At 41.1% G+C, this 26,880-nt stretch overlaps 2 protein-coding genes across 4 annotated transcripts; one reads left to right on the top strand and one right to left on the bottom strand.

The window, feature by feature from the left end:
• Positions 1-186: 186 nt before the first annotated feature.
• On the top strand, positions 187-14,939 carry ptk2bb (protein tyrosine kinase 2 beta, b). Of its 3 annotated transcripts, none has more exons than XM_027003007.3 (31): positions 187-309; positions 2,498-2,732; positions 3,171-3,349; positions 3,483-3,570; positions 3,676-3,755; positions 3,898-3,960; positions 4,129-4,183; positions 4,525-4,665; positions 4,842-4,916; positions 5,227-5,328; positions 5,428-5,539; positions 5,719-5,758; positions 5,948-5,991; positions 6,107-6,154; positions 6,280-6,374; positions 6,531-6,612; positions 6,729-6,829; positions 7,513-7,628; positions 7,755-7,855; positions 9,890-9,979; positions 11,331-11,535; positions 11,689-11,800; positions 11,912-11,971; positions 12,116-12,238; positions 12,355-12,504; positions 12,615-12,650; positions 13,516-13,540; positions 13,652-13,698; positions 13,873-14,007; positions 14,174-14,254; positions 14,555-14,939. In XM_027003007.3, exons 2-31 carry the CDS (start codon positions 2,547-2,549, stop codon positions 14,792-14,794), a joined length of 3,012 nt encoding a protein of 1,003 aa, XP_026858808.2. In that variant the 5' UTR covers positions 187-309; positions 2,498-2,546; the 3' UTR covers positions 14,795-14,939. The 3 variants fall into 3 exon arrangements, with proteins under 3 accessions (XP_026858808.2, XP_081573690.1, XP_081573691.1); XM_081717564.1 differs by having other exon boundaries at positions 2,498-2,660; XM_081717565.1 differs by lacking the exon at positions 4,842-4,916.
• Positions 14,940-16,668: 1,729 nt separating this feature from the next.
• On the bottom strand, positions 16,669-26,399 carry chrna2b (cholinergic receptor, nicotinic, alpha 2b (neuronal)). Its single transcript, XM_035524428.2, has 6 exons — positions 25,779-26,399; positions 22,624-22,775; positions 21,148-21,192; positions 20,550-20,659; positions 18,450-19,635; positions 16,669-18,274 (listed from the first exon to the last, which is right to left on the bottom strand). The coding sequence occupies exons 1-6, from the start codon at positions 25,900-25,902 to the stop codon at positions 18,149-18,151; spliced, it is 1,743 nt and encodes a 580-aa protein (XP_035380321.1). The 5' UTR covers positions 25,903-26,399; the 3' UTR covers positions 16,669-18,148.
• Positions 26,400-26,880: the final 481 nt, after the last annotated feature.

The following is a 26,880-nucleotide window of genomic DNA, read 5'->3' on the forward strand; positions in this document are numbered from 1 at the left end:
TGTAAACTTTTGCTTTGAAAAAGAAAAACGCCTTAGTAACCAATTCAGTTTAAAACGACTCTACACTTGCTAAATTTTAGGTAGCCTCTATAACAGGACGCAAAAGGCACTAATCTTACGCTTCTCCTCCCCCACAAATTTGAAGCAAGTGTGGCAATTCAGAAATAAGGAACTAGGAAGTACGAAGGGCGATCCAAGCAAGGGAGTGGCTTACAAGGTACTTCTGTTTACCTGAACACGAAGGGAGTTGGGGCGTTGAGCGTGAAATTCCTAAGGATATGATCCCGACTGATGCCGCTACTTTGCAAGGTCAGTAGTCAAGTAATACATAACAGGTTTTAATTGAAAACCAATGCGTAACGCAGTATGCATATGTATTACACATTTGCTCTATTTAGTTAATTAAAAATTACTTTTACAATACCTTCACAATGTACTGTGGCATGCTTAGTATAAGTGTACGTATCCTAGATAACATTCGGAGTATAGTGTTTATTCTTAATAAAGGATTTTGCTGGATTTTGAACTTTGGCGTTATTCCGTGAGATTACTTTGTTGGACCCCTGCAATGAACTCGTGTCCAGACAAGTCTGCGCAGGGAAAAAAAACAAACTGTAGACTGTGCATTCCAGTGTCGCAGTCTGATCATGTTGAGGTGATTCTATAGCCAAAACCTGTAACTTAGTGAATGACATTTACTTAGTCCATCATTTGATTAATATATCAATGGTGCCAGTAGTTTAAATATCATTGTTTCGAAAAGTCCTGTTTTAATTAATCTGTTGATGATTAATTTCTTAGAGGTTAGTTAAACAGTGAGAATTCATTTAGCTATTTCAAAAATGAAGGATAGTTTTAAATAATTGTTCTTAACCCTTGCGTTCAGGATTCGTGAAGTGTTTATCTACAGCCTCTCTGTGCCCGTTCTGTAGTGAATACCTGTCAGCGGCTAACACTTGATAAAGGCCTAATTTAGGCCCCTAACAACTCAAATGCTAGCGTGACAGAATGGCATGGTGCTGGAAAGGTTTTCCTTAATTTTGTATTGCGTTAATCTTTTTATTAGTAGTAAAAAGTCTTTAAAAGACCTTTCTTTTAGTTCAACAGACATCTAAAGGCAAAGAGGACCATGGTTTATTGTGTAGTTTATTGTGTACATATTTATTTTGCTTGTTTTCCAGAAACATTCATATCTTACTTTCAGAAGACGCACAATTAGCTTAGTGCATCACTAGGGTAGCATTTTAAGTTTCATCCAACATGGATATTTGTGGTACAAGATTTGTGGTACAATATTTGCATATAGCTTCATCATTACAAAGTATGCAGAAACTGGAGTATTTTTGATTAGCGATTATAGCTTTTGGAGAAAAAAAATGCAGCTGTTTTGTGGAGTCTTCTCTACCTCAACCCATTTTATTTTCTCTATTTGTCCCTACTGGTTTTGGCCTGGTGTTTGCTTATAAGGTTTATGACTTCCAGAAGTCAGATCTCAGGTGCATGTTACATGTGCTAAATGAACCTTTTGCAAGCCTCAGGTAAAGAAATCATTGTCATGCAGATTGAAGAAAATATTAAAATATTATTATTATTATTAGTAGTAGTAGTAGTAGTAGTAGTAATAGTAGTGATAGTAGTAGTAGGAGGACGAGGAAGAGGAGGAGTCATATTTGACCCAAGGTAACAGTTATTAGGACCATGCCCATGTTTTGAGACATAGATGGTGTAAGCACGTTCACTATTGATCAGACCCTGAATACTCTAGTTATTACTCATGTGCTTGGCTGTTTTCTCTCCCAAGCGCATATTGGTACTATGCGGCAACTTAGAGGGAGTTATTCAAGATATGTAGCCTTAGTCCTAGTGAGGAATTCCTTGCCTCAGGGTAACAAAAACCTCAAGGAGATTCTCTCTCTCTTCTCTTCTCTCTCTCTCTAAACTTCATCAACTTGTGCACTTCACTGCAAATATATATATATATATATATTTCCAGAGAGAAACAGGACATTTCAGACAGAGGTCCATCAGCTGTGCAAGCTAAATTTTATATATATATATATATATATATATATATATATATATATATATATATATATATATATATATATATATATATATATATATATATGTATATGAGAGAAGGAGAGAGAGAGAGCGAGAGAGAGAGAGAGAGAGAGAGAGAGAGAGAAATTAAAAATTGTAGTGAAGTACACCTGGTTATACAAGAACCTCTCAAACATCCTGTTTCTGTCTCATATATATAATAGAAGTACAGTTGGATATGTTGGAGGGTTGTAAACTTACAGAGAACATCCTGCTCACAGTTTTAAAATATATTTGAGTTATATTTGCACTGTTATTTTGCAAAAGACAAAAACATAATAGCCCTTTTCAAAGGCAAAAATATCAGCATGTGTCAAATCCTAGCATCAGTATTGGAGTTGCCACCTTTGGAAATGATCCTTGTCACCTTGCTGTGACTGTGTGTTCTTCACAGGTGTGACGAAGGTGTGGTGGTGTGCATGTTGTTGTGAGAGGTGTTAAAAATGTCAGGTGATACCACCACACTGTCATGGAAGGTCCCCAGCCCAGGCTCTGATGGACCCAAGAGCCCTGTGTTTGGCCTCGCTGGAGAGGGCGGACCTGTGAAGATCCTCAAGGTGTGTTTCAGCAGTAGCAACAACCTGAAGAATTTCAAACTTGTCAAGTGTGACAGCTCATGGCAGATAAGGGTAAGAGTCAATACGTAATAAAGTGTGTAAGCAGCATTTATATTCTACATACCTTCTACATGTGAGATCATCAGAAATATGTGAAAGATTATTCAAGTGGTAAAAGAGGCACTTTTTCAATCTTAAATAATTTAAAAAATCAGTTGTAGAAAAAAATTATGAATTGTAACATAGTACTAATAACAATATAACAATAACAACAATAATAACAACATCTGTTCATTCATAATAACTAAAATATATCATAATATATGTTTGGAGGCGTATTCATACTGGTCCTTTATACTTACACTCATTGCAAGCTTATATGGCTACATTACAATGACACCACTTTTAAAATGCAGGAAATGATTCCTGCAATAAAATATTACTCTCAAACAAAAAACTGAACTAATATCCTGAGCTGCCAATGGCTATTTACTGTTTGTTCGTCCTCAGGCCATCATCCAGTCTATCCTTATTAGTGGACGCTTGGGCCCGAACGTGCAGAATGCAGGTTGCTTCGGCCTCAGACTCAAACACCTGAAGTCCGAGGAACTCCACTGGCTGCATCCAGACCTCACAGTGGGGGAGGTGGAGCAGCGCTATGAGAAACTCCATGTGGAGGCAGAGTGGAGGTGAGGAACACCCAGGGTTACCATACTGATGGTGTTCATGGAACTTGACACAACTGTGTATCGAACATGTGTCGTCCAATTATATTGAGATTTATAATCAGTGTCTTCGCTAACAGTTGCGAATGCCTTTCAGATATGACTTGAGGATTCGCTACATACCACTGAATTTCTTGGAAAGGTTTAAAGAAGACAGAACCTCACTACTATATCTCTATCATCAGGTTTGTACTCCTCATACACAGGCCACATTAAGGTTTGTCTCTTAGATGACAGTGACTGTTATTATTGTTTGTACTTGAATGCATGCGCTTCTTGTTGTGGTATAGGTTCGGAGTGACTACATGCAGCAGTATGCCAGTAAAGTCAGTGACGGTATGGCACTGCAGCTAGGCTGTTTGGAGATCAGGTGGGACCCACTGGGATTTTGAAAGGCTTTACCGTAGACTAATAGCATGCATTATTCATTAATGTACATGTTTTCAGAATTCTGGCCTGAAAGATAGTATTTTTATTTGCTGCAATGATTGTGTGGTTTACCTTTGTGACAGGAGGTTTTACAGAGACATGAATGCCAAAGGTCTTGAGAAGAAATCCAATTTTGAATTGTTAGAGTGAGTCATAAATCTTTGAAACTTTATAAACCTATGTACAAATACTTATTGGATTTTGATGCTCATCAGTTGTTTAACATGTTACAATTACTCGACATTTAAATTTATTTCCAATTGCTCCTGCAACAGCTAAATGCCATATTGGGGCAATATTGTGCTTTGTTCCAGGAAGGAAGTTGGTCTAGAACTTTTCTTTCCACAAAAACTGTTAGAGAGTATGAAGGTAAAGTCCTAATTGCCTCAATTTATTTTGTGTCCATTGGCAGTTATTTTAGTTCTGCTCATGTACAAAATATGTTTGGGGGAAGTGTGTGTGTGTGTGTGTATGTGTGTCTGTCTGTCTGTCTGTCTGTCTATCTATCTATCTCTCTCTCTCTCTATCTCTCTCTCTCTCTCTCTCTCTCTCTCTCTCTCTCTCTCTCTCTCTCTCTCTATATATATATATATATATATATATATATATAAAAGCAGTTTATATTACTGCTAATTAGACAGGCTATTGGGATTCAGCTGAGCTGACTAAATGGAAACCCATTGCTGACTTTGTGTCTTTTTGGCCTGAAGCCAAAGCAGCTGAAGAAGATGATACAGCAGACCTTTCAGCAGTATGGCACACTCAAAGAGGAAGAGTGCATGTTCAAGTTCTTTAAGACCTTCGGAGAATTCATTAACTTCAATGAAGAGGTGTTCCCCTGTGAATTAGTGGTGAGTTCTGTGCTGCAGTCTTGTGGTAAGCCATTGATGTCTGCACTGCTGCTGAGGCCCAGAGTTTTACTGTTTCACAGAGTTTTCACAATTTTATTTCTGGGATATGTGCTTGAGGATTACATCTGTAGAGTGATGCAGAGAGGTCATGCTATTGCCACCCAATTCCTTAACAGCAAGGCTGGAGTCTAGCAGTGGACTTGGTCATTGGCGCAAAAGGTATTCGCCAACGCGCACAAACAGATTCATCGGTAAGAACACTTCAACGCATTTAAAAAGCTACACTGACTTATAAATGATTACTCCTTTAGAACTACACTCTACAAATGGCCATGGGGTTGCAAAGTCACTAGGCTGCAGTTGGGAATTGAAACAATTTTACAGTATCCTAAGGACTCATTCAGGGTTTAGCATGATAAACACAGAATAGTATAGAATAGTTCCCTACTCAGCACGTGTGCTTGTGGTGGTGTTTAAAATGATTTGTTCCAGTTGCATTTCCTGATTAAGGCATTAAAGTTGCGTGCTACTATACTGTTTTCTGTGTTATTTTTATCCCAGACAGTCTGTCTGGCAGACTTTAAACAGATCCGAAGTATCAAGTGCAGTCCACAAGGTGATGGCAAAGCACTGTTAGACATTGAAATCAAGGGAGCCAAACAGGTGAGATCCTCACGGCAGTTCCAAATTTTAAAGCCTTGTTCATAAAATACCACTGTCATCCCTTACAACAGTCTGACTAATCCTGTTTTCACTCCACAGGCCCTCTCTATCAGCGTTCCTACTGTGGCAATGGCAGAGAACATGGCTGATTTGATTGATGGCTACTGTCGAATGGAGAGCAATACCGATACATCTCTGATACTTAGAACAAGTAAAGAACTTTCATTCATCTTCATTTCATCTTCTTTCAGTAATAGTTCTGTTGGGGCTGCATGATAAGTAGTGGTGATCCACATTAAGACTTGAAAAAGTCTTGGTAAAGCTAAACATGCATTGAATGCTGAAGTAAGAAACAAGACTTGTACACTGAGACTTCATTAACTGTTTTAGGGGCAGAGCCTCGAAATGCCCTTCCTGCAATCCCCTTAGCGTAAGCAATTATTTTTTCTTTATGCTTTCGTTCCAAGTCATAGTTTTGGTTTTGATCAGACTTGATTTAAGGGATATCTCTGCACAGAATCATGAATCTGGGCATTCAGTTGTACACATGTGTGAACAGTACCCTGTGCTTTGTCTTGCTTGCTATTTGCCACTTATTTCTCATGGGTTCCTTTATTAGAAAGCTGCCCGAGCCAGTAAAAGACACTGAAAGATATAGCAGGAGTGAGTAGCAATGCAATCTCCTCTTTTGCCTTTGTTCATAACCAAGTCAGTCTCAGATCAACCCACCAGCTGGATGGCAGCTTACTAATTTCAATTTTATTTTTTCATTTCATAGACTCTGATATATACTGTGAAATTCTGGATGAAAAACCACCACCTTCAGGTAAGTAAAGATATTTATTTAATGTGAAAGCAAGGAACTCTGTTTTTGTTTGTTTACTTTTTTAACCTTACCTCAGCTGCTTCACATTTCTATAGAGAATGAACTTATTATCTTGTGTTCAACAGTGAAATATGGAATCTCTAGGAAGTCCATAGTCTTGGGACGGATCTTAGGTTCGGGCTTCTTTGGTGAGGTTTATGAAGGAGTCTACAAAAAAGAGGTGAACATTTGTGTCTGTGTTGACACTGCAGATTAGTTGCACTGAGTTTGGAACTACCTGCTCCAATTAGTTAATATTTTCTTTTTATATTTTGGCTCCAGACCATATTATAGGCTGTAATAACATGTTTAACTGAGGGCTATGTGTCTGAATTAGAATGGAGAGAAGGTCAGTGTGGCTGTGAAGACCTGTAAAGACTGCTCACCCGATGTGATGGAGAAGTTCATGAGTGAAGCAGGTAGTAGAGATAATTAGTGTAATAAGACACTAATGCAGAAGTGTTTTTCAAAGCCTGCATGGGTTTTCACTCTGTCCTTAAACCCATTCTACTTCTGGCTATGCTCATGCTTTTAGTTATCATGAAAAACTTGGACCACCCTCATATAGTGAGTCTGATCGGAATCATTGAGGAAGACCCGGTGTGGATCGTCATGGAACTTTATAAGTACGGGGAGGTAGGTAGCCAACATGGTGTCCTTTTTTTTTAGTTACAACCTTTCTTTTTTTATCTCAAGTACTCCACATAAACACATATACGTGTTTGTAGTTTTCAATCTGCCAAATGTAAATAGGTTAAGAAGGGTTTCAAAAAGATTTACATAGTTCAGCTTTTGGCAGGCACTCTTACATATTTAGCAGGAAGATTGTAAGATCGTGTGACCTTGGTGTTGGCAGCACCTTGCTGACTCCGCTCTACCAGACACACAAAGGGTTCAGAAGTTTAGTATGCACTTTGAACAAAATCTGTCCAAAGGAAATACTCCAGAAGCAGTACACATATACTGATAAAATAATTCTATTTGGTGGAGGCTGGGTGAGGAGTTTTAGTGTCATTTGATTAATCTGCAAAGCAAACCAGAAGCCAAATGGAAAAGACATGATAAAGTTCTCAGAGCAGATGCCAAAGAAAATCCTGGATGACGTAAGTCTGAAAAACTGTTGTCTGGTGCCTGTTGCAATAGCAATAGAAATATTTAGGGAGAAAGACAAATGTTTTATTGTAGGTAAAGTGAATAATCCAGGAAGATGGAACAAAAAGCTTTTACACTGCTTTAAAATCTAAATCTTCAAGAAAGGTCTTGCTAGTTTGTGGAATTGAGGAGCTAAATTCTTACATACTGCATATTTATACTTTCAGCTTGGGGACTACTTGACCAAAAATCAGAACATTTTGACCAGTGTCACACTAGTGCTATTTAGCTTGCAGATTTGCAAAGCTCTGGTCTACTTACAGGGGAAAAACATGGTGCACAGGTATGCATATCAGAATCACTGAATTACTGTCTGTATTCTTCATATTCAGAATAAACTATCAGATAAATCTTGTGTGTGTATCTGTGTGTGTGTGTGTGTGTGTATGTGTGTTTGGATGAAAAACAGAGACATTGCTGTGAGGAATGTGCTTGTTGCTGCTCCGGAGTGTGTGAAACTTGGTGACTTTGGCCTGTCCCGATACATCGAGAATGATGAATATTACAAAGGTAAAAGCAAAGCCATTTTGTTGACACATAAAAGCAATGGACTGTTCAGAGCCCTGCAGCTCCACTATCACCTACTCAGGGAACCACTGGACTATTAGTGACAGCAAACTCAACAGGCCGTGTGCTGAGGCATGAATAACATTGTTTATTTTTCCAGACGTGCTTTTGAAGTGTTAATTCTCATTGAAATGAACAAATGAGGTTTCATGATGACCGGCTTTTTTTGGCTTTCCAGTCTGTTTTGCTTGTTTCTGAAAACACAATGGATAAAGCAGATGGAGGATTATCCCTGCTAGCTATTTTTAATTCCTGTTGTGTTCTTTATTTTGGATATAATGTGGTTCAATAATTCAGTTTATTGTCTAGTCTATTGCTTTTTTTTACCCCAGATATAATATTATAAAGAAGTGTTAGTCTGTCCCAGAATGTGCACCTGCAGCTAGATGAGCAGTGATGAAATGACTCTTGGGTAAGAGACTGAGCTAGCCTGGCAGGCAGAAGGCAACTGTGCTGTGGCTGGGTGTGAATGATAGAAGGCACCTGTGTTGTCGCTGGGTGTGAATGATAGAAGGCACCTGTGCTGTGGCTGGGTGTGAATGATAGAAGGCACCTGTGCTGTGGCTGGGTGTGAATGATAGAAGGCACCAGTGCTGTGGCTGGGTGTGAATGATAGAAGGCACCTGTGCTGTGGCTGGGTATGAATGATAGAAGGCACCTGTGTTGTCGCTGGGTGTGAATGATAGAAGGCACCTGTGCTGTGGCTGGGTGTGAATGATAGAAGGCACCTGTGCTGTGGCTGGGTGTGAATGATAGAAGGCACCAGTGCTGTGGCTGGGTGTGAATGATAGAAGGCACCTGTGCTGTGGCTGGGTGTGAATGTTAGAAGGCACCTGTGCTGTCGCTGGGTGTGAATGATAGAAGGCACCTGTGCTGTCACTGGGTGTGAATGATAGAAGGCACCTGTGCTGTCGCTGGGTTTGAATGATAGAAGGCACCTGTGCTGTGGCTGGGTGTGAATGATAGAAGGCACCTGTGCTGTGGCTGGGTGTGAATGATAGAAGGCACCTGTGCTGTGGCTGGGTGTGAATGATAGAAGGCACTTGTGCTGTGGCTGGGTGTGAATGATAGAAGGCACCTGTGCTGTGGCTGGGTGTGAATGTTAGAAGGCACCAGTGCTGTGGCTGGGTGTGAATGATAGAAGGCACCTGTGCTGTGGCTGGGTGTGAATGTTAGAAGGCACCTGTGCTGTCGCTGGGTGTGAATGATAGAAGGCACCTGTGCTGTCACTGGGTGTGAATGATAGAAGGCACCTGTGCTGTCGCTGGGTTTGAATGATAGAAGGCACCTGTGCTGTGGCTGGGTGTGAATGATAGAAGGCACCTGTGCTGTGGCTGGGTGTGAATGATAGAAGGCACCTGTGCTGTGGCTGGGTGTGAATGATAGAAGGCACTTGTGCTGTGGCTGGGTGTGAATGATAGAAGGCACCTGTGCTGTGGCTGGGTGTGAATGTTAGAAGGCACCTGTGCTGTCGCTGGGTGTGAATGATAGAAGGCACCTGTGCTGTGGCTGGGTGTGAATGATAGAAGGCACCTGTGCTGTGGCTGGGTGTGAATGATAGAAGGCACCTGTGCTGTGGCTGGGTGTGAATGATAGAAGGCACCTGTGCTGTGGCTGGGTGTGAATGTTAGAAGGCACCTGTGCTGTCGCTGGGTGTGAATGATAGAAGGTGCATCTTTTTCCCTTTATTCCACCGTCACAGGAGCATGGCAGAGTGAGCTGCACCAGCATCTGAGCAAAAATGCTGAACACTGGTGCACAGCCAGTAACGGAAGTAGTCCACAGTGTTAGGAGAAATGCACAAGCAGAGCCCAGGGGTACTACCAAGCATTAGATATTACTTTTTTTTGACAGTAGCTGTTATGTCTTAAAATCAAGAGGAAGGGAAAAACTAGTTTAAAATAGCATTATTATAACTTTTGAGTTAGTGAATGTACTTTTAGGGAGATATTTGAAATCTTTTCTTCATCTGTTCAGCCTCTGTTACCCGATTGCCAATCAAATGGATGGCCCCTGAGTCCATCAACTTTCGTCGCTTCACAACAGCCAGCGACGTTTGGATGTTTGGTAAGTTATTTTCAAGACACAGTTGCAACATTTACTGCATATCATAACAAAAAACTTTATTAAGTTAAATGCATAATTTTATTAAGTTAAATGCATGGCCCACATTCAAGGTCTTCATCAGATGTAAAGATTCATAAGATGATACATTTAATCCTCATACCAGTTAAAAACAGGTGTGGTCTCCTAATTAGAGGAGTGATCCATTCTCCTAATCTGCCCCACCTAGTTGCCTAAGTACCAACGGCAGACCTTAACCCGTAAGGTATATCAAGAATAATAGCAAGGTGGCAGAAAAGGCTATGTACACCTTCAGAAAATATAATACACACTTTCAGAAAAACATAATGTGTTTGGCAGATCATCAAATTTATATATTTCTTGCGTGTTCAGTCCACTCCCCATTATGTAAATGGCAGCTTGTAAACATGCAGTGATTCGCAGCAAGTGTGAAAGTATAAATGTGATAACCCTCACCTTCAAGGTCCTAGCTATCGTGGAACCCAGCCAGGAATGGGTAGCAATGGCAGAAAACAAAGTAAAAAAAATATGGACATTAAATACTCTTCCAATTTAATGAAATAGACAGCTAGGTAATTAATTAGGATGTTTGTTATTAATTGTTGAATGGTGAAGATTAAGGTAGATAGACAGTCACAAGCAAAGTCTTTGAATGGGAAGAAGCCCAGATTCATCATCCTTCTTTTTAATGCAGACATTCCCCTTGAACAAGACCAGTCAACAACTTGGAGAATTCTCTCTGACATATTGACATACTGGTCAGCACTGCTTAAATTGCATTAGACTGGCCTAACCTGGGAAGGCACAGGTTGTAGGGGTCTCTGAATCATAATTACGGGCTTGCTCTCGCTGATGGATGGCTCTGCGTAGGTGGTGTGCCCTTCCTAGTACAGTTATGGGATAAGAGTGCAGCAGACAGAATACCCCTCTACTCCAAAGAACCATGAAACCATGGCCTTCGGATCTGTCCTGCAGAGGGTTGGAGTGAAGTTATTTTATGTAACAGTCTGTTGATCAGATCTATGGCTGCCCTGTAGGGTGATGCCCTGCTCTTCTTTATAAAACTCAATACACACAGCACAGATGCAATGCCCATACTTGTCAAAAGTTGGTTTGTTAGCTTGTGCTCAGAGAGACTCCTGTTAACTATACACATTTGCCCTTTGTTATTATAAAGCCCTTTTACTTCTGTTTCAATTCATCGTTTCTCAAACTCCCATGACGGCCTTGCTGACGCCCAGTTTGCTCTTAGGGAGATGTCACTATTCCCAGCCTTTAACTGTTCCTCCTGGTGTTATCTGTAACTGTTCCTAATGGTGTAACCTTTGTGCAGCTGTCTGCATGTGGGAGATCATGAGTCATGGTCAGCAGCCCTTCTTTTGGCTGGACAACCGGGACGTGATCAACCAGCTGGAGCAGGGAATCCGTCTGCCCAAGCCAGACTCATGCCCTCCTGCACTCTACTCACTCATGACCCGCTGCTGGAGCTACGACCCCAATGAGAGGCCCACATTCACTGAGCTCGTCTGCAAAATTAGGTTTCTGTCTCTCTCTCTGTATCTCTTTCTCATGTTAGCCCCAAGAAGTTCTCCTGGGAATGTGGTTATTTTGTATTGGTATTTTTATAGAATCCATAGAGCAGGTATATTTTACAGAATCTAGTGTTAACCTGTACTCTCTGAATGTTGTAGTGATGTCCACAAGATGGAGAAGGAGCTGGAGGCAGAGAAGGAGAGAGACAGAGAGAGAACTCGTGCAGCCAGGTTGGAGCCCAAGATCACCATCAGCGAGCCTCCACCCAAGGTACAGTCGGGCCTGCTCGTGCTGTACTGTGTGTGTCTTGACTGCCCCGCTTACAGAGATAGACCTTGGATGCTATTGTATTCACAGCTGTGTCTCTCTCTGTGTGTGCAGCCCTCAAGAATGAACCCCGGTCGCTTCGGGAATACCCTCAACATTGGTCTTCACATTCAGGTAGCATGCACATAGTGTGTTTTTGCAGAGCGAAACTGAACTAGGTGTGTGTGTGTGTGTGTGTATGCCTGTGTGTGTGCATGTGTTTTTGTGTGTGCGTGCCTGCCTGTGGTTTTTTATGAGGCTCTTTGTACTCTCTCACAGCTGAACGAGGCTTTATGCGCCAGTTCTCCAGACTTGGCCAGTCCTTGTGACTATCAGTCCCCCATAGACTCCACCAACAACATCATGGTTCCCAGCATGGCCACCCGCCGCCTCAGTTTGGGGGTAAGACTACTTTGCAATGCCTTCATCACACTGAGGCTGGTGCTACCCATCAGTCCACAGTCCTCCAGCAGGCTTGTGGTAGTTGTAGTTTTGACGGCCTCCCACATGTGGGCCAGGAAGGGGAGTTCAGTGTGGGGCCATCCAGCATGGAGGACGCACAGCGACTGTGGCAGGCGGAGAAGCAGCGTCTACACGATACCCTGAACAAGCAGAAGGAGGAGATGGTGGAGGACAAGCACTGGCTGGAGAAAGAGGAAAAGTGTCTGGTGAGAAGATACATCCCATACTTTCTGTTTTACTCTTTAACTTACAGACATTTACAGCCTATATTTGACTTTATTTTTGACTTCCTGAATGGCTTTCATTCTTTTTTAAGGACCCCAAGATTAATGAGAACACCACTGTTGAGTTGGTAGGTATCTTTAGGACACATCTATTAACTTTATGCAGTTTGTGAAATATTGTAAAACTGTATTCACATATATTACTGATAATGTGAAGTTAATTTTTACTTTTTTAGGTGTAGTACTTTTTGGAAAAATGTATCATTCCTTTTGAGCTTTTTTCTCTGTCACCACATATATTACACTTTTTTAAACTCAATTGTCTGTTTAGTTATTACATATTCCCACCTGTCATGGCTTGCTGCCACATGATTGCTACTGGCCTGGGAAAGTGAGGACTAGCACACATTTCCTTGGAGGCACATGAAGGCGGAGCTGCCTCAACCGCCCAGTTCTGTATACACAACCTAACAGACACCCTCGATCACAGTGAAGGACGGAGACTGGCAAGGCCACCCTTCCCCCTTAGAGCAGCGCTAATTGTGTGCTCTTGGTCTCCCACCCACAGATGGCTCTGACATTGGCATTGGGACCCAAGCTAGCAATTTCCTGAGAATAGGTTTAAACTTTAGACAGTTGCATCACTCTGGAGCCCTACATTACACTTTTGCAGGGGGCTAATCCTCTCTATATGCAATGGTCCTTATTACCCCAAAAAGAAACTTTTCCAGCGACATACTGATAAAAAAAAAAACCCACAAGAAAAGTGAAATATAAGAAAAGAAGCAAAACATTAGAAAAAAGAGTATAATGTTCATGCACAAAACGCTTATATAGTTTGCTTCTTTCAGAACTCTGAATGTCACACTTTAAATGTGCATTGTATGTCTAAATATGTTATATATTCTAAATGCATGTGAAAGATATCAGACCTTGATCGCAGACATGATTCTGATACTGGCCAGGTTAACTGAAAGCTTTCTCTGTTTTTAGCCTCCAGACCCTCAGTCTAGTTACGGTAAGCCTTCCGTTTTGCCGAAGCTAACTCACTGTAGTAGTTGATGTCTGTATACTGTGCACACCTTTAAAGCACACCATTATGATAGTTTTTTCAACTCCTGTTATGTAGCTGACCTGCAGAAGCCTCCTGCAAAGCCCCCAAGAATTTCAGTGCAGGTAATGAAGCCCACTGTCCGTCTGCACGTTGTAATAGCAGGGTCTCCACACAACTTTCGAATGACTCCACTGTGATTCAGAAGTTCAAGCGCAGTTCAGTTCAAATGCAGTTCTGGTTTGTTCTATGTAGCTCATCAGCACTCTGTGGTTCTGGTCCTCTCTTCTCTCTGTTAGCCTGCCCCCACAGCAGAGCTGGACCGTTCAGAGGACAAGGTGTACCAGTGTATTATGGATCTGGTTCAGGTGGTGGTTAAGCTGAAAAATGATGTGAACACACTGCCATCCACTGAGTACATAAGCATAGTCAAGGTAACTCTGGCACTTTTAGGTGTGCCTTCAGCTGGTATGGGCACTCTGCTAGACTGTGCATTTGTTTTAAAAAATTCTGCCCTACAGGATTCTAATCCATTACAGCAAAGTTCATTTAAATATATATTTTTTTGAATCCTAAGCTCTAACCCTTTCTTTCTCACAGTCTGTTGGAATGACGCTGCGTGATCTGATTCACAGTGTGGATGACATTCTGCCATCTCTTCATGAGTCTGTAAGGACAGAGGTAATCTGCCTTCCTGAGTAGTGTTTCTCGCTAATAATTTATAAACATAATTTAAAAGTTACACCACCTTTACTCTTTTAGAAGACTTTTCAGGTTTTTCTCCTTTATAGTTTCCAATAGAAAACTTTTCACTATCTGCTTTTATCTCCCTCTATAATATAACAGTTCTCTCTAGCCACTTTCCACAGCTAAGCATTTTCAGTCTGGTGAAGGCAGGCAAAGAGCGCATTTTTGGGTGATTAGAAGGGCGCTGGAGGTGTTAACCCAAGGCTCTTGCCATGTCTCCATGCTCTTTGACAGATTGAAGGTACGCAGAAGCTGCTGAACAAGGACATGGCGGAGCTGATAAATAAAATGCGGCTGGCGCAGCAGAACGCCATCACCTCTTTGAAGGAGGAGTGCAAGAAGCAAATGCTCTCTGCTGCCCACACGCTGGCCATGGATGCCAAGAACCTACTGGACGCTGTGGACCAGGCACGGGTGCGCGCCAACCTTGCCCGCCCTAAGCCTGCGGAAGCTGGCGCCCTGGACGCAGACTAGAGAGGGTGCATTGGCTCATTGCATTCTAACAAACCTGCTGACTTCTAAACTTGGCATTCTATATCTGGATACCTTCGAGGGCTAGTTTCCTGGATGCTGGTTATGCCTACTGCTGAAATAAATTGTGGTCTGTGGGGATTATTCATTCAGTATCCATTTTGGTCTTGGACAAAAATGGCCAGTCATTTCCGCGGAGATACAGTGTCCTAACCTCTGTAATGATGGATTTAACGACCATCTTAACATTAGATTTAAGTGATATTTTGGGGTGGGAATTAAACTTGGGTGTAGGGATGATTTCTTGGCGCGGTGTTGGACTAGGCATATTTGAACCAGAGCTACACTATTTCTTTATGGTGAACTGAAACATGAGTACAGTCTCCTTATATGTAGAGGTTAAGCACCTGTCGATAGAATCAGACCTTTGCCTTGGTTATACCTGTCCTTTTATTATGACGCAGTGCATCTGATTTACATTTACATCATCATTTGGGAGATTAACCACAGTGACTTACATATGTATCACTATGAGAGTACATGTTTAGCCTGGGATCGAATCCATGACCTTGGTGTTGCTAGCATCTTGTTTTACCTGCATTACTAAGAGGGCTGTGGAATCTCACCTCATCTCATTTAATCATGCCAGGATACATTAATAAAGTCAGATGTATGCAGTCTCAGGACGGATCTTGGCCATGAATCCACTCTGAAAATCCACATATTGAAATGGCCTTGCATCACTACCAGATCTCATCATAGAATTGGTAGGAGAGGTCTGTCTATGATTTGTGGACATCGTTCAGTCTGCCAAGCAGCGTTCTTCATCTACCTGTTACCACGTCCCCCACTGTTTCATCAATAGTTTCTGGCTCCGCTTCACTCGATGTGTAAAAACAGGAAACAAAACCACCGCAAGTCTAACCAGAAAACAGTCATAACAAATATAACAGATAACCGTTATATGAAATAAGCCTATTTTTCCAGAGATGGCCTTGGAAATGCAAAAACAGGATTTTTACCAAACTTGGCTTCAGAGCCAAAGGAAAACATTTTTTTTTTTTTTTTTAAACTAGTCAACAAAAATGTCCAGCAAGCTAACAGTAATTGTCCCATTAACTGCAATACGTGTGCTCAGTGGAAAAATAAAATAAAATAAAAGCTTCTGTAATACAGGCTGCAGGAAAGAAATCTCTTCTCAGAATTCACATTCACATGTTATGTGTGGACACATCAGTGTGACCTGAGCCAAGATCCGATTTTGTTTACTTAAGTCACTTTGAAATTACAGGTGTTATCCTGGCCAACAATGTGAGGTTTAACTATATTTCACTATCAGGAGATTATTGGAACTCTTTCTGGAGTAGAATTGTTCAGGACAAGATTTTACTGTACTTATCCAATTTCTACAAGAAATATTCAATTAAATGTGTACATTAACAGAAAATAAGATTCACAAAAATGTCTAAGGCTATTAGAAAGAAACCCTTTCTGTGTTGCATCTTAAAAATGAATGACATATTAGAAACTGAGTTTCAGACCAAAAAGTGTCAGGTTGCGGTTCAGTGCGTTTTCTCAGCAAACGGCGAACTAAAAATGCAATCAAAATGTACCATGTTGAATGTGATTTCTTCAGCTTATCAAAATATTTTTACACTCTTATTTTTGGAGTTTAATCCTCTTACTGTAGCAAGTTTATATACCTTTTACTGATGGAGTTAAGTTCATTAATATTATTAATAAAAAAAATAATTTCATCCTAGCATTAGTCTGTTTCTAGGAACACGAATAAAGAAGTAGTAGTACACTTTTTATGGCAGTGTAGCAGAACACGATATAGTGAACTATATTCCATTTTCAGACTCCTTTCACATGACTGAACAGAAGGGAAAAGGATTATTTTTAATATGACAAAGGTTTAACATGTGGGTTCCTGCACATAAATGTACTCTATAAGCATTAATTTATCAACTTCTGCCAAACTGCAGTGGTTCCTTCAGGCTCTGTAACTGGCTCACACTAGCACAACCGGTTTTAGCTGCATCTGCAGATACCTTTCTGCTCCCACAAGTATTGATTCTTTGAAAGGACATCTCTACCTGTTTTACTGAAATTAGTTTTCATTCATCTAGTTCATGCATTTTTTCTAGTGAGTGCATGCATGTCTGTGTGTGTGTGTGTGTGTGTTGTGTGCGTGCGTGCCCTTATGCATACTCATATTCAGATATTTTAAAACTGGTCCATAATCTATTGGACTACCCCTGGAGAAGATTGCCCAGTGTGATCTATGAGGATTCCTGCAGCGGTAATCCCTGCTACAATTGCTGTTGTATATTTGGACATATTTTTAGCATGTGGCTACTTATGATTGGTCAGCAGCAGCCAAGCTCAGTTTAAACAGTAACTATGACAGCCAAGGTCAAATTGAAGGAACAGTGCGGCAAGAGAGAATTCTGGCTCAGAGAGACTCATTTTCAGAGAGACATGCTGGCATTCACAGTGAGATTAACTTTGCTGCAAAACAAAATTACCAATGGGTGTAATTTAAGAAATGTTGTATCTTAAACCTCTAAGGTTAAGAAACATTGAACCTCTAGAGACTCTAATTCTCTCTCTCTCTCTCTCTCTCTCTCTCTCTCTCTCTTTGTCATAATCACATAATTGCAATATATAAGTAATTCTCGTGTTTTGTGAATAAATCTGTTTATCATCTTTACCCACATGAAAATTTGGTAAACAGCATCGCTTAATAAAGTTAAATGGCTAAATGCTAAGTAATGTTAAATTTTAGAGCACGTAGATTTTGATGCTATCATGCTTCAGTATCGAATTTTCTGTTCCTTATAATTATGATACTTCATACATAATAGTTTTACTGATTTGGCCTTTAGAGACAAGCTGGTGCAGGATTACAGTAAAGGGACCAGCCTATACCATTGCTTAGCAACTGCTGTCTGAGGCTATGCCAGCTTGTACACAGCCCATCTTCTATCTCAGTGCCTCAGAAGCTGATCCACTGATCCATGAGAGAGAGAGATGGAAAGTATGTGTGTGTGTGTGTGTGTGTGTGTGTGTGTGTGATAGAGAAAGGGAGAGAGAGACATCACTGTTTGAGCTCCTCCAGATATCTTTTTTAAGGTTCCACATTTTATTCAACAGTAGCCATTGCAGAATTTTACATTCAGCAATAAGTTTGCTCTCAGCCTGTTGTCCGCTGGCTTGTCGCAGGTCTTTGTTCTTCTGTGGGAAGTGATGCTTCCATATTACTCATTCACATGGCACATTCCCGTACTGCCTGTGCTGACACGTGTTCCCCTAGGGCCTGTACATGTCTACGAGTGCATGCACAGCCCGCCTCTAGATCATGCCTGCCAGCCACGGGGGGAGGAACAGGCCGATGGTGCCCAGAAGACACACAATGATGAACATCCACAGGAAGATTCGGTCAATCACCATGGCAACATACTTCCAGTCTTCTTTAACCTGTATCAAAAATCAGACAAAAAAAGACATCAAAAAAAGACATGATAGACAAGTTGCTTTGCTACATTATAGTTCTCTGACGTCTAGAAAACAATACACACACTCAAACTGAATCAGAGAATAGCTAATCATTCACTATTCATATTGGTGATTACCTGTATGCAACTATACTTACACTGAAATCTGCATCCTCTGCCCTCAAGTGGTCTGCAATGTAGTGAACTCCCTCCAGCGCCCGCATGATGCTGGGAGACAGAGGGAATCTCTGGTCATCTGACTGCGGGCTGTCATCTAGAGCGGCCCGCTTGGTATGGTTCACTCTGCCCCCCAGCTGTCTGGGAACAGGCCCTGGGGACATACCCTGCACTGGAGGTGGGGTGGAGCCAGGTGGCCGAGGAGAAGGAGGGCGGAAGGAGAGGGAGAAAGCTGAAGAGAGCGGGAACAGCTCCAGGTCCTCGTAGTAGTGGCAGAGACGCGCCTCCTCCCCTTGCACCTCACCCCTGATCCAGCTGGCTGAAGTGCTGAGGCAGGGGCCAGCGTGCATCCTTGGCATCCTGGGTGTTCTGGGCTTTCCGGTCCCCCATGGGCCCTTACCTCGCTGCTCCTGCTGCTGCTGTTGGCGGAGGAGCAGAAGACGCTGACGTCTCCGACCGTCAGGCACTGGCCTACGCATGAAGAGCCAGCGGGGGATGAGGTCGAGGAAGACGGCATGTACCCAGCGCGGCATCTCATGTGTGCCGGGTGAGCGGTGGTGCACGTTCAGCACGAACACTGTGATGATGATGGAGAGCGTGACGAAGATCATGGTGAAGAGCAGGTACTCGCCGATCAGCGGTATGACCAGCGATGTGGACGGGATGATTTCGGTGATGAGCAGCAGGAAGACAGTGAGCGAGAGCAGGACGGAGATGCAGAGCGTGATCTTCTCGCCACAGTCTGATGGCAGGTAGAAGACCAGTACAGTCAGGCAAGAGATGAGCAGGCACGGGATGATCAGGTTGATGGTGTAGAAGAGCGGTAGACGGTGGATGATGAAGAAGTAGGTGATATCAGGGTAGATCTCGTGGCAGCAGTCATACTTCTTGGTGTTGTAGGTGCCCACAGCGTTGACGATCGCCCACTCACCGCTCTCCCAGTAGTCCTTGAGGTCCACTGTGGTCTCCAGGCGCTCCAGGTCGATCTTGGCTTTGTCATATGTCCAAGAGCCAAACTTCATCTTGCAGTTCTGCTGGTCGAAGGGGAAGAATGTGACATCGATGCTGCAGGAGCTCTTGTAGATGGCTGGAGGAACCCAGCGCACTTTGCCCGTGTAAAAGAGGTGAGCTTTGGTCATATGTGTCACAGCAAACTCCCCATCTGCACTGAGAAGGAAAGACATAGGAAACATATCACAGTATAAATGGGAAAAGAATTATATGAAATATATACCTAATCATGACTTTTTAGAATGTTCTAAGCTTTGTGCAGTTCCAAAATGCTGTTTTGAATAATAAATAATAATTTTACTTCATATTTCAAATCATAAATTAGAGATCTTGATGTTTCAAGCAATCTTCATAGTTTCTTGCTAATCCCATTAAAATTCGATTAATACAATGACTATTAATACAAAGGTAGAGCCAAAAAAGGAAAAAATTAGAGCTGCCCTAATCTGTGTTATTGTGTTAATAAACACGCAGATCCTCACAAGACATAATGGCTTTTTAATTCAGTGCACTTAGAGCAACTAAAATAAAAATCACACTTCTGATCATATGAGTTCAAGGTAGTGACAATGGTTAAGCATTATCCGGAACTGCGAAAACACATAGGTGACAATTTAGAGGCAAACCATTAAGGATTCATTTTCCATCTGGTCTACTTACAGCTATTATTAATGCAATGAAAGTATCTACATATTGCTAGTTCCAAAAAAGGTTACACAAGTTCAAGGACCATTTGTGCAGTGAAGCTGTACTACCACTAAATAACTGCAGGTGGTGTTCTTTCAATATGTTGTTAAAGACTGCTTCTGAGAGACAGTAATATATGTGGCATTGTATTACACTGGTGACACTATAGCAGATAACCTCATCTCACCTCTGAGTTAGTTAGCTCAGCGCTTTTAATGTTCCACACAGCATTTGCAGTTATCATCCATTTATTTTAAATAAATGACTCTGTGAAAGTAAATTCCTCACCGAGGTTTTTTTTTTGTGTGTGTGTGTGTGTGTGTGTTTGTGTGTGTGTGTGCGCGCATGCATGCATGTCTGTGCGTGATTAGGTTATTACTCACTTGTTGTACAGCACAATGTCTGGAACCCAAATAAGTTCTGATGGCACCCTGATGGAAGTCACGTTGTCATAATCAGATGGCTTCCAGCGCAACTTGTAATCATTCCATTCCTGAAATGGGAGATGTAAGAGGTAATTATTTTAATACGTTTATTATTATTTTAGCACTGCATATATTTTTCCTGATTTTGTACTTGATCATATCTGAACAGGAGGGAAATTTGAGCTTCAGTCCAATCTCTTAATTGCCACAAACTATACCATTAATAATTAATAATTTAATAATTTACACAAAATGAGACATATTGTTTATGTGCTATATATACACAGAGCTTTAACTACACTCAGGCTAAACCATAACCCTCATTCCAATTTCTACATTTTCATATTAATTCTAATCCTAATTCTAATTTACAGTTACTCTCCATATACTCTATAATTCCAAAGAAGGCATCTGGCAGAAAAAAATAACTGGAGGTCAATGGAGGTATCATTTATACATTTAATCAGATATGTTGAAAAGTATTCCTTGGTCCTAGCTGGCCCAAAGAGTTGGCAGAGTGAAAGGTTGTGACTGTTTGAGAGAATGCTTGTCTTACCTGCTTCAACCACACGTTGGTTGTCATCATCTGGTTTTTCTCATCCTACAGAGAAGAGAAGGAGTAGAGAGCCAAGAGCAGGGTGAGGTGAGTTAGGATGCTGGGCCAGCTCCAAGAGGGTTCTTGTGGTAATAGGAGGGTCACAACTAAATAACGACTACAGCAGCCTTTTAAATGTAATATCCTGATGTACCACGTTCAGGCAATGCATGATTCATCAGCACTATTGAGTTAAAGGCCTGGTAATGTGGTTTCTGAGGAAGTAGATGTTGCCATCTCTATCAAATTAACATTTACAAGGAGCCACTGGAAGTTTGTGGCACTTTAAAGAAAATGTGAATTTCTTTGAATTTCTTTCTCTAATCTTTATACTCTTCTAAGTGAATTTAGATGGAGAAACTGTTATTGTAGTTCCAAAAACGACAGGGTACCAATTGCAATTACCAGTTGCAATTGAAGCAGAGGAAATCAAGGGCACTATGTTGAACTGTATAGGTTTCTCATATCTTAAGGGTATTTGGTATGTTTTTGAAGTCTGCTTTCATTGTAAAATTCAGATTACATAAAAATATCAGGTTACACAAACATATTGGTTACAGGAGAGTATATGAAGTCGCACTAATGTCACAGTCATACAGAGCAGACTAAAATGTTTGAGAAATGCAGTAGCAAGAATGATGTATATTAAACACTTATATTTCCTTTCAATATCAGAACTCTTGAGTCAGCAAAGTCTTCTATACTGTGGTGGATTAAACACTGTATGTGCTGTATGGTGTGTTTGCCTCCTTTCTGTTGGACATTGCCTATGCATGTGTGTAGTTTTATCCAAGACATTGATAAAAATCTACAATGTTGTTTGCAGAGTTTAAAAAAATACATACAGTGCCAGTGGCAAAATGTTCATTATTTATTCAGTCATGAGTCTGAAACGAATATTGGTGATAGGATACTGAAAAACCTGTACTTTGAAGGAGCCCTGACTGATAGTCAGCTGACATCTGCACAGTTTGAGCTGTTTGTGTACTCATTATGAGATGGGAGAGGATCGGCATGTAATATGCAGTGGTAAATATTTGTCTGGAGATATATGTGGCCTCTTTCCAACAGTATCTTGGACAGCTACTGCACCGTTGGAAACAAAATGTAAAGATTCTCTGCCGTTCTCTGGCGTTATACATATGTGTAGCCTGTGTATAGATGCCATGGACTGGAAATAACCTGGCTGTGATACTGTCATTGAAAAAAAAAAAAGTGTAATATTAAATTATATATATATATATATATATATATATATATAAAAATTCATTTCAGACCATATATATGTATGTAAATATGATTTAATATTACACTTTTTTTTTTGCAATGACAGTATCACAGCCAGGTTGTTTTATGGGGCATGTGGGAATGCTCAGGGAATAAGCAGTACTCTTCAATACCATGACACTTTATATGTCTTCATGCTTTGACAGTTACCACATCAATGAGCTGGGCTATGGACAAGCCGAACTTAACAATGACCACGTCTGAGGTGTTTGGCACTGGCCGGGACCACTTGTTGTAGCCAATGAAAAGCTTTTTGAAGAGTTCATCCTCAGCATGCGAATGAGTCTTCTCATAACAGGATGCTGCAAATGCAAGAAAGGTCAGTGTAAGAGACATTAGAAGCTCTTAGCAACAGTGCTTCAGACTCAGAGTCTACCGGCGGGAGACTCAATTAGAGTCCACCATGCTGGCACCTCCCACTCATAACCATCCACCCCTGCTGTTCATTCATGGGCACAGTAAGACTGAGATACACACTCACCAACCCTGTTATTATAAACATTTATTTAGCAGAAACACCTCGGCGAGACCATCTGTTGCCATTCACAATAATGTTCACTTTCTGACAACAGGACCCCTACTGATATTGACAAGATATTTGATATTTGGCAACCCAGCAGTGGCACTGACACAGCACAGCAACACCCACAGCTGGGTCTGATACTCATGCCATGGTAACACCCACTGCTCTGCTACTGTCATGTCACTGTTAGAGATATGTTAAGGCTACCACCCAAATAATATCTAGTCAGCTGCGGTCATATAATCAGGAGTGATCAATGAGGTCGAGGGTGGCAGACGAATGTATATGTCAACAGATGAACTACAGTCTAGAATTGTACACCCATAAAATAAATATATATAATAACAAGGTAAAATAGGTGTTTCTAATAAATTGGGTTGTGAGTGTACATGGCCTTGTTTGTAACTGTTTTTTAAGAAGTCTTGCCCCTGTATTATGCATTTCTGAGCCTTTTCCCTATTTTATCCTATTTCTTTGTTTGCCTATTGTTAAATAAATCTAATGATGACCCTGTTGGACTGTTTGTACTGTATAATTATGTCTTTGCCTGCGGTTACACTATCTGCCTGTTTTTTAATCCCTGCTACATGCACTGATGGTGATCCCTGGATTATCCCCTCTTTCTCTGCACATACAACCTCCTGCCTGTATCTGACATCTCTTACTGCTTGTGAAAAAAGCCTAAGAAATATACACTTGGTCTGGCCTTAGAATTTTAAATCAAGTGCATGGTATGTTCACCTGCTTTGTGAACATTTTTCACTGACATTCATCTAGGGTCCATGGAAGAAGTCATTTACGGGTGATTAGATCAGTGGTGTGTAGGCTTTGAAAACACACAAGGTTGACGACATTTCCACATCATCTTAACAGATTAATATTACTTACACTTTTTCCACACTCACCTCATCTGTCAATTAAATGATAAGAAATGCTCATTTCCTCTGCAAGGAATGTGAGTAACGTTTAGGCACGATAAAGCATGTGACATTAATCCGTCTGGCGAGTTTAAATTTCCCTTTGAATGAGTCTACAGAATTTACCCTCTTGATAAAAAGTTTGGATTTGGATCTATCTTTCCCAGAGGAATGTGACTTCTGTCTTCATTGAATTTATGGTGGCAGTAGTGCATTAAGAGCTCCGGTGATATATCTGCATACACAGAGCAAATACACAGGACCTGTATTTGAGGAATTGCTCTAAACACCCACAATGATGTCATTACCTCAAGCCTGTCAGCTAGATGGTCAGGCCCATGTCAAATATGTCCTCTATAATGGTTTTCCCTTTTTTTATTTTTGTGGAAAGATATTTATCACATATTTAGTGATTATTTTGCTTTTGATGGGGGATGAAGTAGGGTCAGGTTCCTGTTATACTTGTGCACCTTGGACATATAGCCTCTCTTCTAAACCTAACAACCTCTCACTGGAAGGAGGTGAAACGTCTGGTAACCACCTTGCCAAATTCAGGCATCAGCCCAGCGCTGCACAGATGTGAGCAATGAGCCCTGCGTATTGCGCCTGCCCGCATCACTTGCGAGGCCGACCATATTGGGCGCTCTGGCATGGCTGAAATGACTTTCGCAATGTAGTGATTTGCTGTCTTTTCTGGAGCTGAGATGCCTTACGTTATTGATGGCTTCTCTATTATCGCGCAGTAAATGAATCTCTGGGATAGTAGGTGCATGTTATTAGCAAATGAGATTTACGGTCCGAACCCAGGAGGACAGGCGATGTGGAGAAATATCACAAGAACCTCTCGTTTTGGCACTGCGCTAAACACGCGCTAAACATGCGCTAAACACGTTTGAGCCTCACTTTTTGGACACTTCTGTTTAATTTTGATAAAATTGGTAAGTTCAGGCCTTCCATCGTTTTTAAGTAAATCCACGATAATCGAACTTTAGCGATGAAATTATGATAAATCAAACACATCATTACATAAATTAAAATACATTTGTAGCATGCACAAATTTAAAAGTGAGCAACAACAACAATAATAATGCTAATAATAATCAACAGGTTTTAGAGCATTTGTTTTTCCTTACACTTCATTTGCGTACTATGCGATCAGTGGGAAAAGCGATGAGGCCTTCAGGTCTACACGCACTGCGATCAGGCGGCCTGCTGTAGCTCACGTTTCAGTAATGCGCGCTCCGCAGTTGGTCGGTCGCAGCGCGCGTCTGTTCCCCAGTGTATGAACACCATAGGCGACCAAGTGGAGGGATTTACTGGGGTTACATCAAAGCCACATCAGGGGAGACCCGAAATTTTGAGTGAGAACATAGTGTTTATTGTTTTATGCCGATTCTCGCGTACGCGTGACAAGAAGCATCCACCAAATAAGTTACTTTAAGACAAAGTATCTATTTTAAGACAAAGAACCAAGCCTCATCTATTAAGCCGTCAGGTAGGCCCTAATAGACCCAACTGAGTGCCATAAAATAATAGTGCTTATGGAAGGTGTAGGGTAGAGCTGAGTAATGCCCAAGGGTTCAGCGCTCCTGCAGACTTCCAGCACCCGCTGTGTTAAAAGGTTGTGGATGTTGTTAGATTTTTTTTTATCATTTGTTTGTTTGTTTATTTTTCCTATTCACACTTGCCCATTACACCATTTTATTAAAAACAAAACTGTAAAATACATTGTGCTGTTCGGTATTTGTTTACCCCTTTACTCTGTAGCAAATGTATTTTATAATTTAAGACATTTCATGACTTTTAAACAGGCTTCATACAGGCTCACTAATACAAAACGTCAAGCAAAATCTACAGGGACTTACTTGACTCACACAGGATGATAAACAGAAGAGTTGTCCTCAACGAAAACAAGTGAATCACAATGCGCTCCATAATCATTTCAGATTCAGCTTTCCAAGTCTGGCATCTGCGTTTGCCCTCGTCCATGCTGCCAGGTAAACTTTTCTTCCGTTGTCATTTTTTATGTCGTTATCGTTTTGCGGAATATTTGCGACTCGGTTTTTATGTGGCTTTGGGGAGTCAAATAGATATCTTATTCCTGCCGTGAATTACACGCTCGCATTCAGAAGCCAAAGGTAGTTGCTACTTATTTGTTAAAAGTATGTCGCCGTCCTGAGCGAAAACTGACGCTGCATTTTAGTTATCACACGGATCCAAAGTTCTTCCATGTTATTTTGTCTATGCCCTAACGGCACTCTTCCGTCTGTAAACGCCGCGTAGACACATTCGAAGGCTTGCGCACCTGTTCACCGGTTCACCTTATAAGCCATCGTTACATGTCAAATTACAGAGTAATTTCAATATCCCAGAAAGACATAAATACCGAAGTTTTTCCATGTCAATTTAAAAGTTTTGGAATAAACTGCTTCAGCATTTATCACCACGCTGGATGCGTGTCTTCGGTCTCCGGTCTCCCAACTGACCATCCTTTCGCGCAATCTGTCCATCCAAAGTGATGTCAGGAAAAGAAGGAGGGGCCTTGATGCGAATTTTATGATCAAGGGAGTTCCCCGATTGACTGTGGTCGCCATATCAACTCTAACAAATAAAATATTTTTTAATGTGACAATGTATTTATTTGAGCGTGCACCATGCGTGTTAAGCAAAGTGTGTATTAACTATTAAAAAATAAACGTGTCAGTAACTTCAGGCTTTTAATTAAAAAAAAAAAAATCTGAAATCATATAAAACTCGTATGAAATTTTCCGTCAGGCTCCAAACAACAAAAAACGACGGTTAGACTTTGAGTTGCTGTTGCTACATATCGCAGGCAGGGGGCATGCCAACAGAACTATAGACCAAATAGACCAAAATGATTGGATATTTAAACTTGTGATTTTTAAATGTTGTGTTTTTATCTGTTTGGGACTGTTGACAAACGTATTGAGAGAATGCCATGGTGTT

The sequence above is a fragment of the Electrophorus electricus genome, chromosome 7, assembly GCF_041902795.1.
Source record: "Electrophorus electricus isolate QZ-2024a chromosome 7, ASM4190279v1, whole genome shotgun sequence".
Taxonomy (NCBI): domain Eukaryota; kingdom Metazoa; phylum Chordata; class Actinopteri; order Gymnotiformes; family Gymnotidae; genus Electrophorus; species Electrophorus electricus.

What these genes read in the sequence shown, in the direction of transcription:
- ptk2bb (XM_027003007.3), top strand. Translation starts at nt 2,547, where the DNA reads ATGTCAGGTGATACCACCACACTGTCATGGAAGGTCCCCAGCCCAGGC. An exon ending in GAAGTTCATGAGTGAAGCAG is followed by an intron (nt 6,613 to 6,728) that starts GTAGTAGAGATA and finishes TCATGCTTTTAG; the next exon opens with TTATCATGAAAAACTTGGAC. An exon ending in GAGCTCGTCTGCAAAATTAG is followed by an intron (nt 11,536 to 11,688) that starts GTTTCTGTCTCT and finishes TGAATGTTGTAG; the next exon opens with TGATGTCCACAAGATGGAGA.
- chrna2b (XM_035524428.2), bottom strand. Translation starts at nt 25,902, where the DNA reads ATGGACGAGGGCAAACGCAGATGCCAGACTTGGAAAGCTGAATCTGAA. An exon ending in TATCATCCTGTGTGAGTCAA is followed by an intron (nt 22,776 to 25,778) that starts GTAAGTCCCTGT and finishes TTGCATTTGCAG; the next exon opens with CATCCTGTTATGAGAAGACT. An exon ending in TAGCCCAGCTCATTGATGTG is followed by an intron (nt 21,193 to 22,623) that starts GTAACTGTCAAA and finishes TCTTCTCTGTAG; the next exon opens with GATGAGAAAAACCAGATGAT.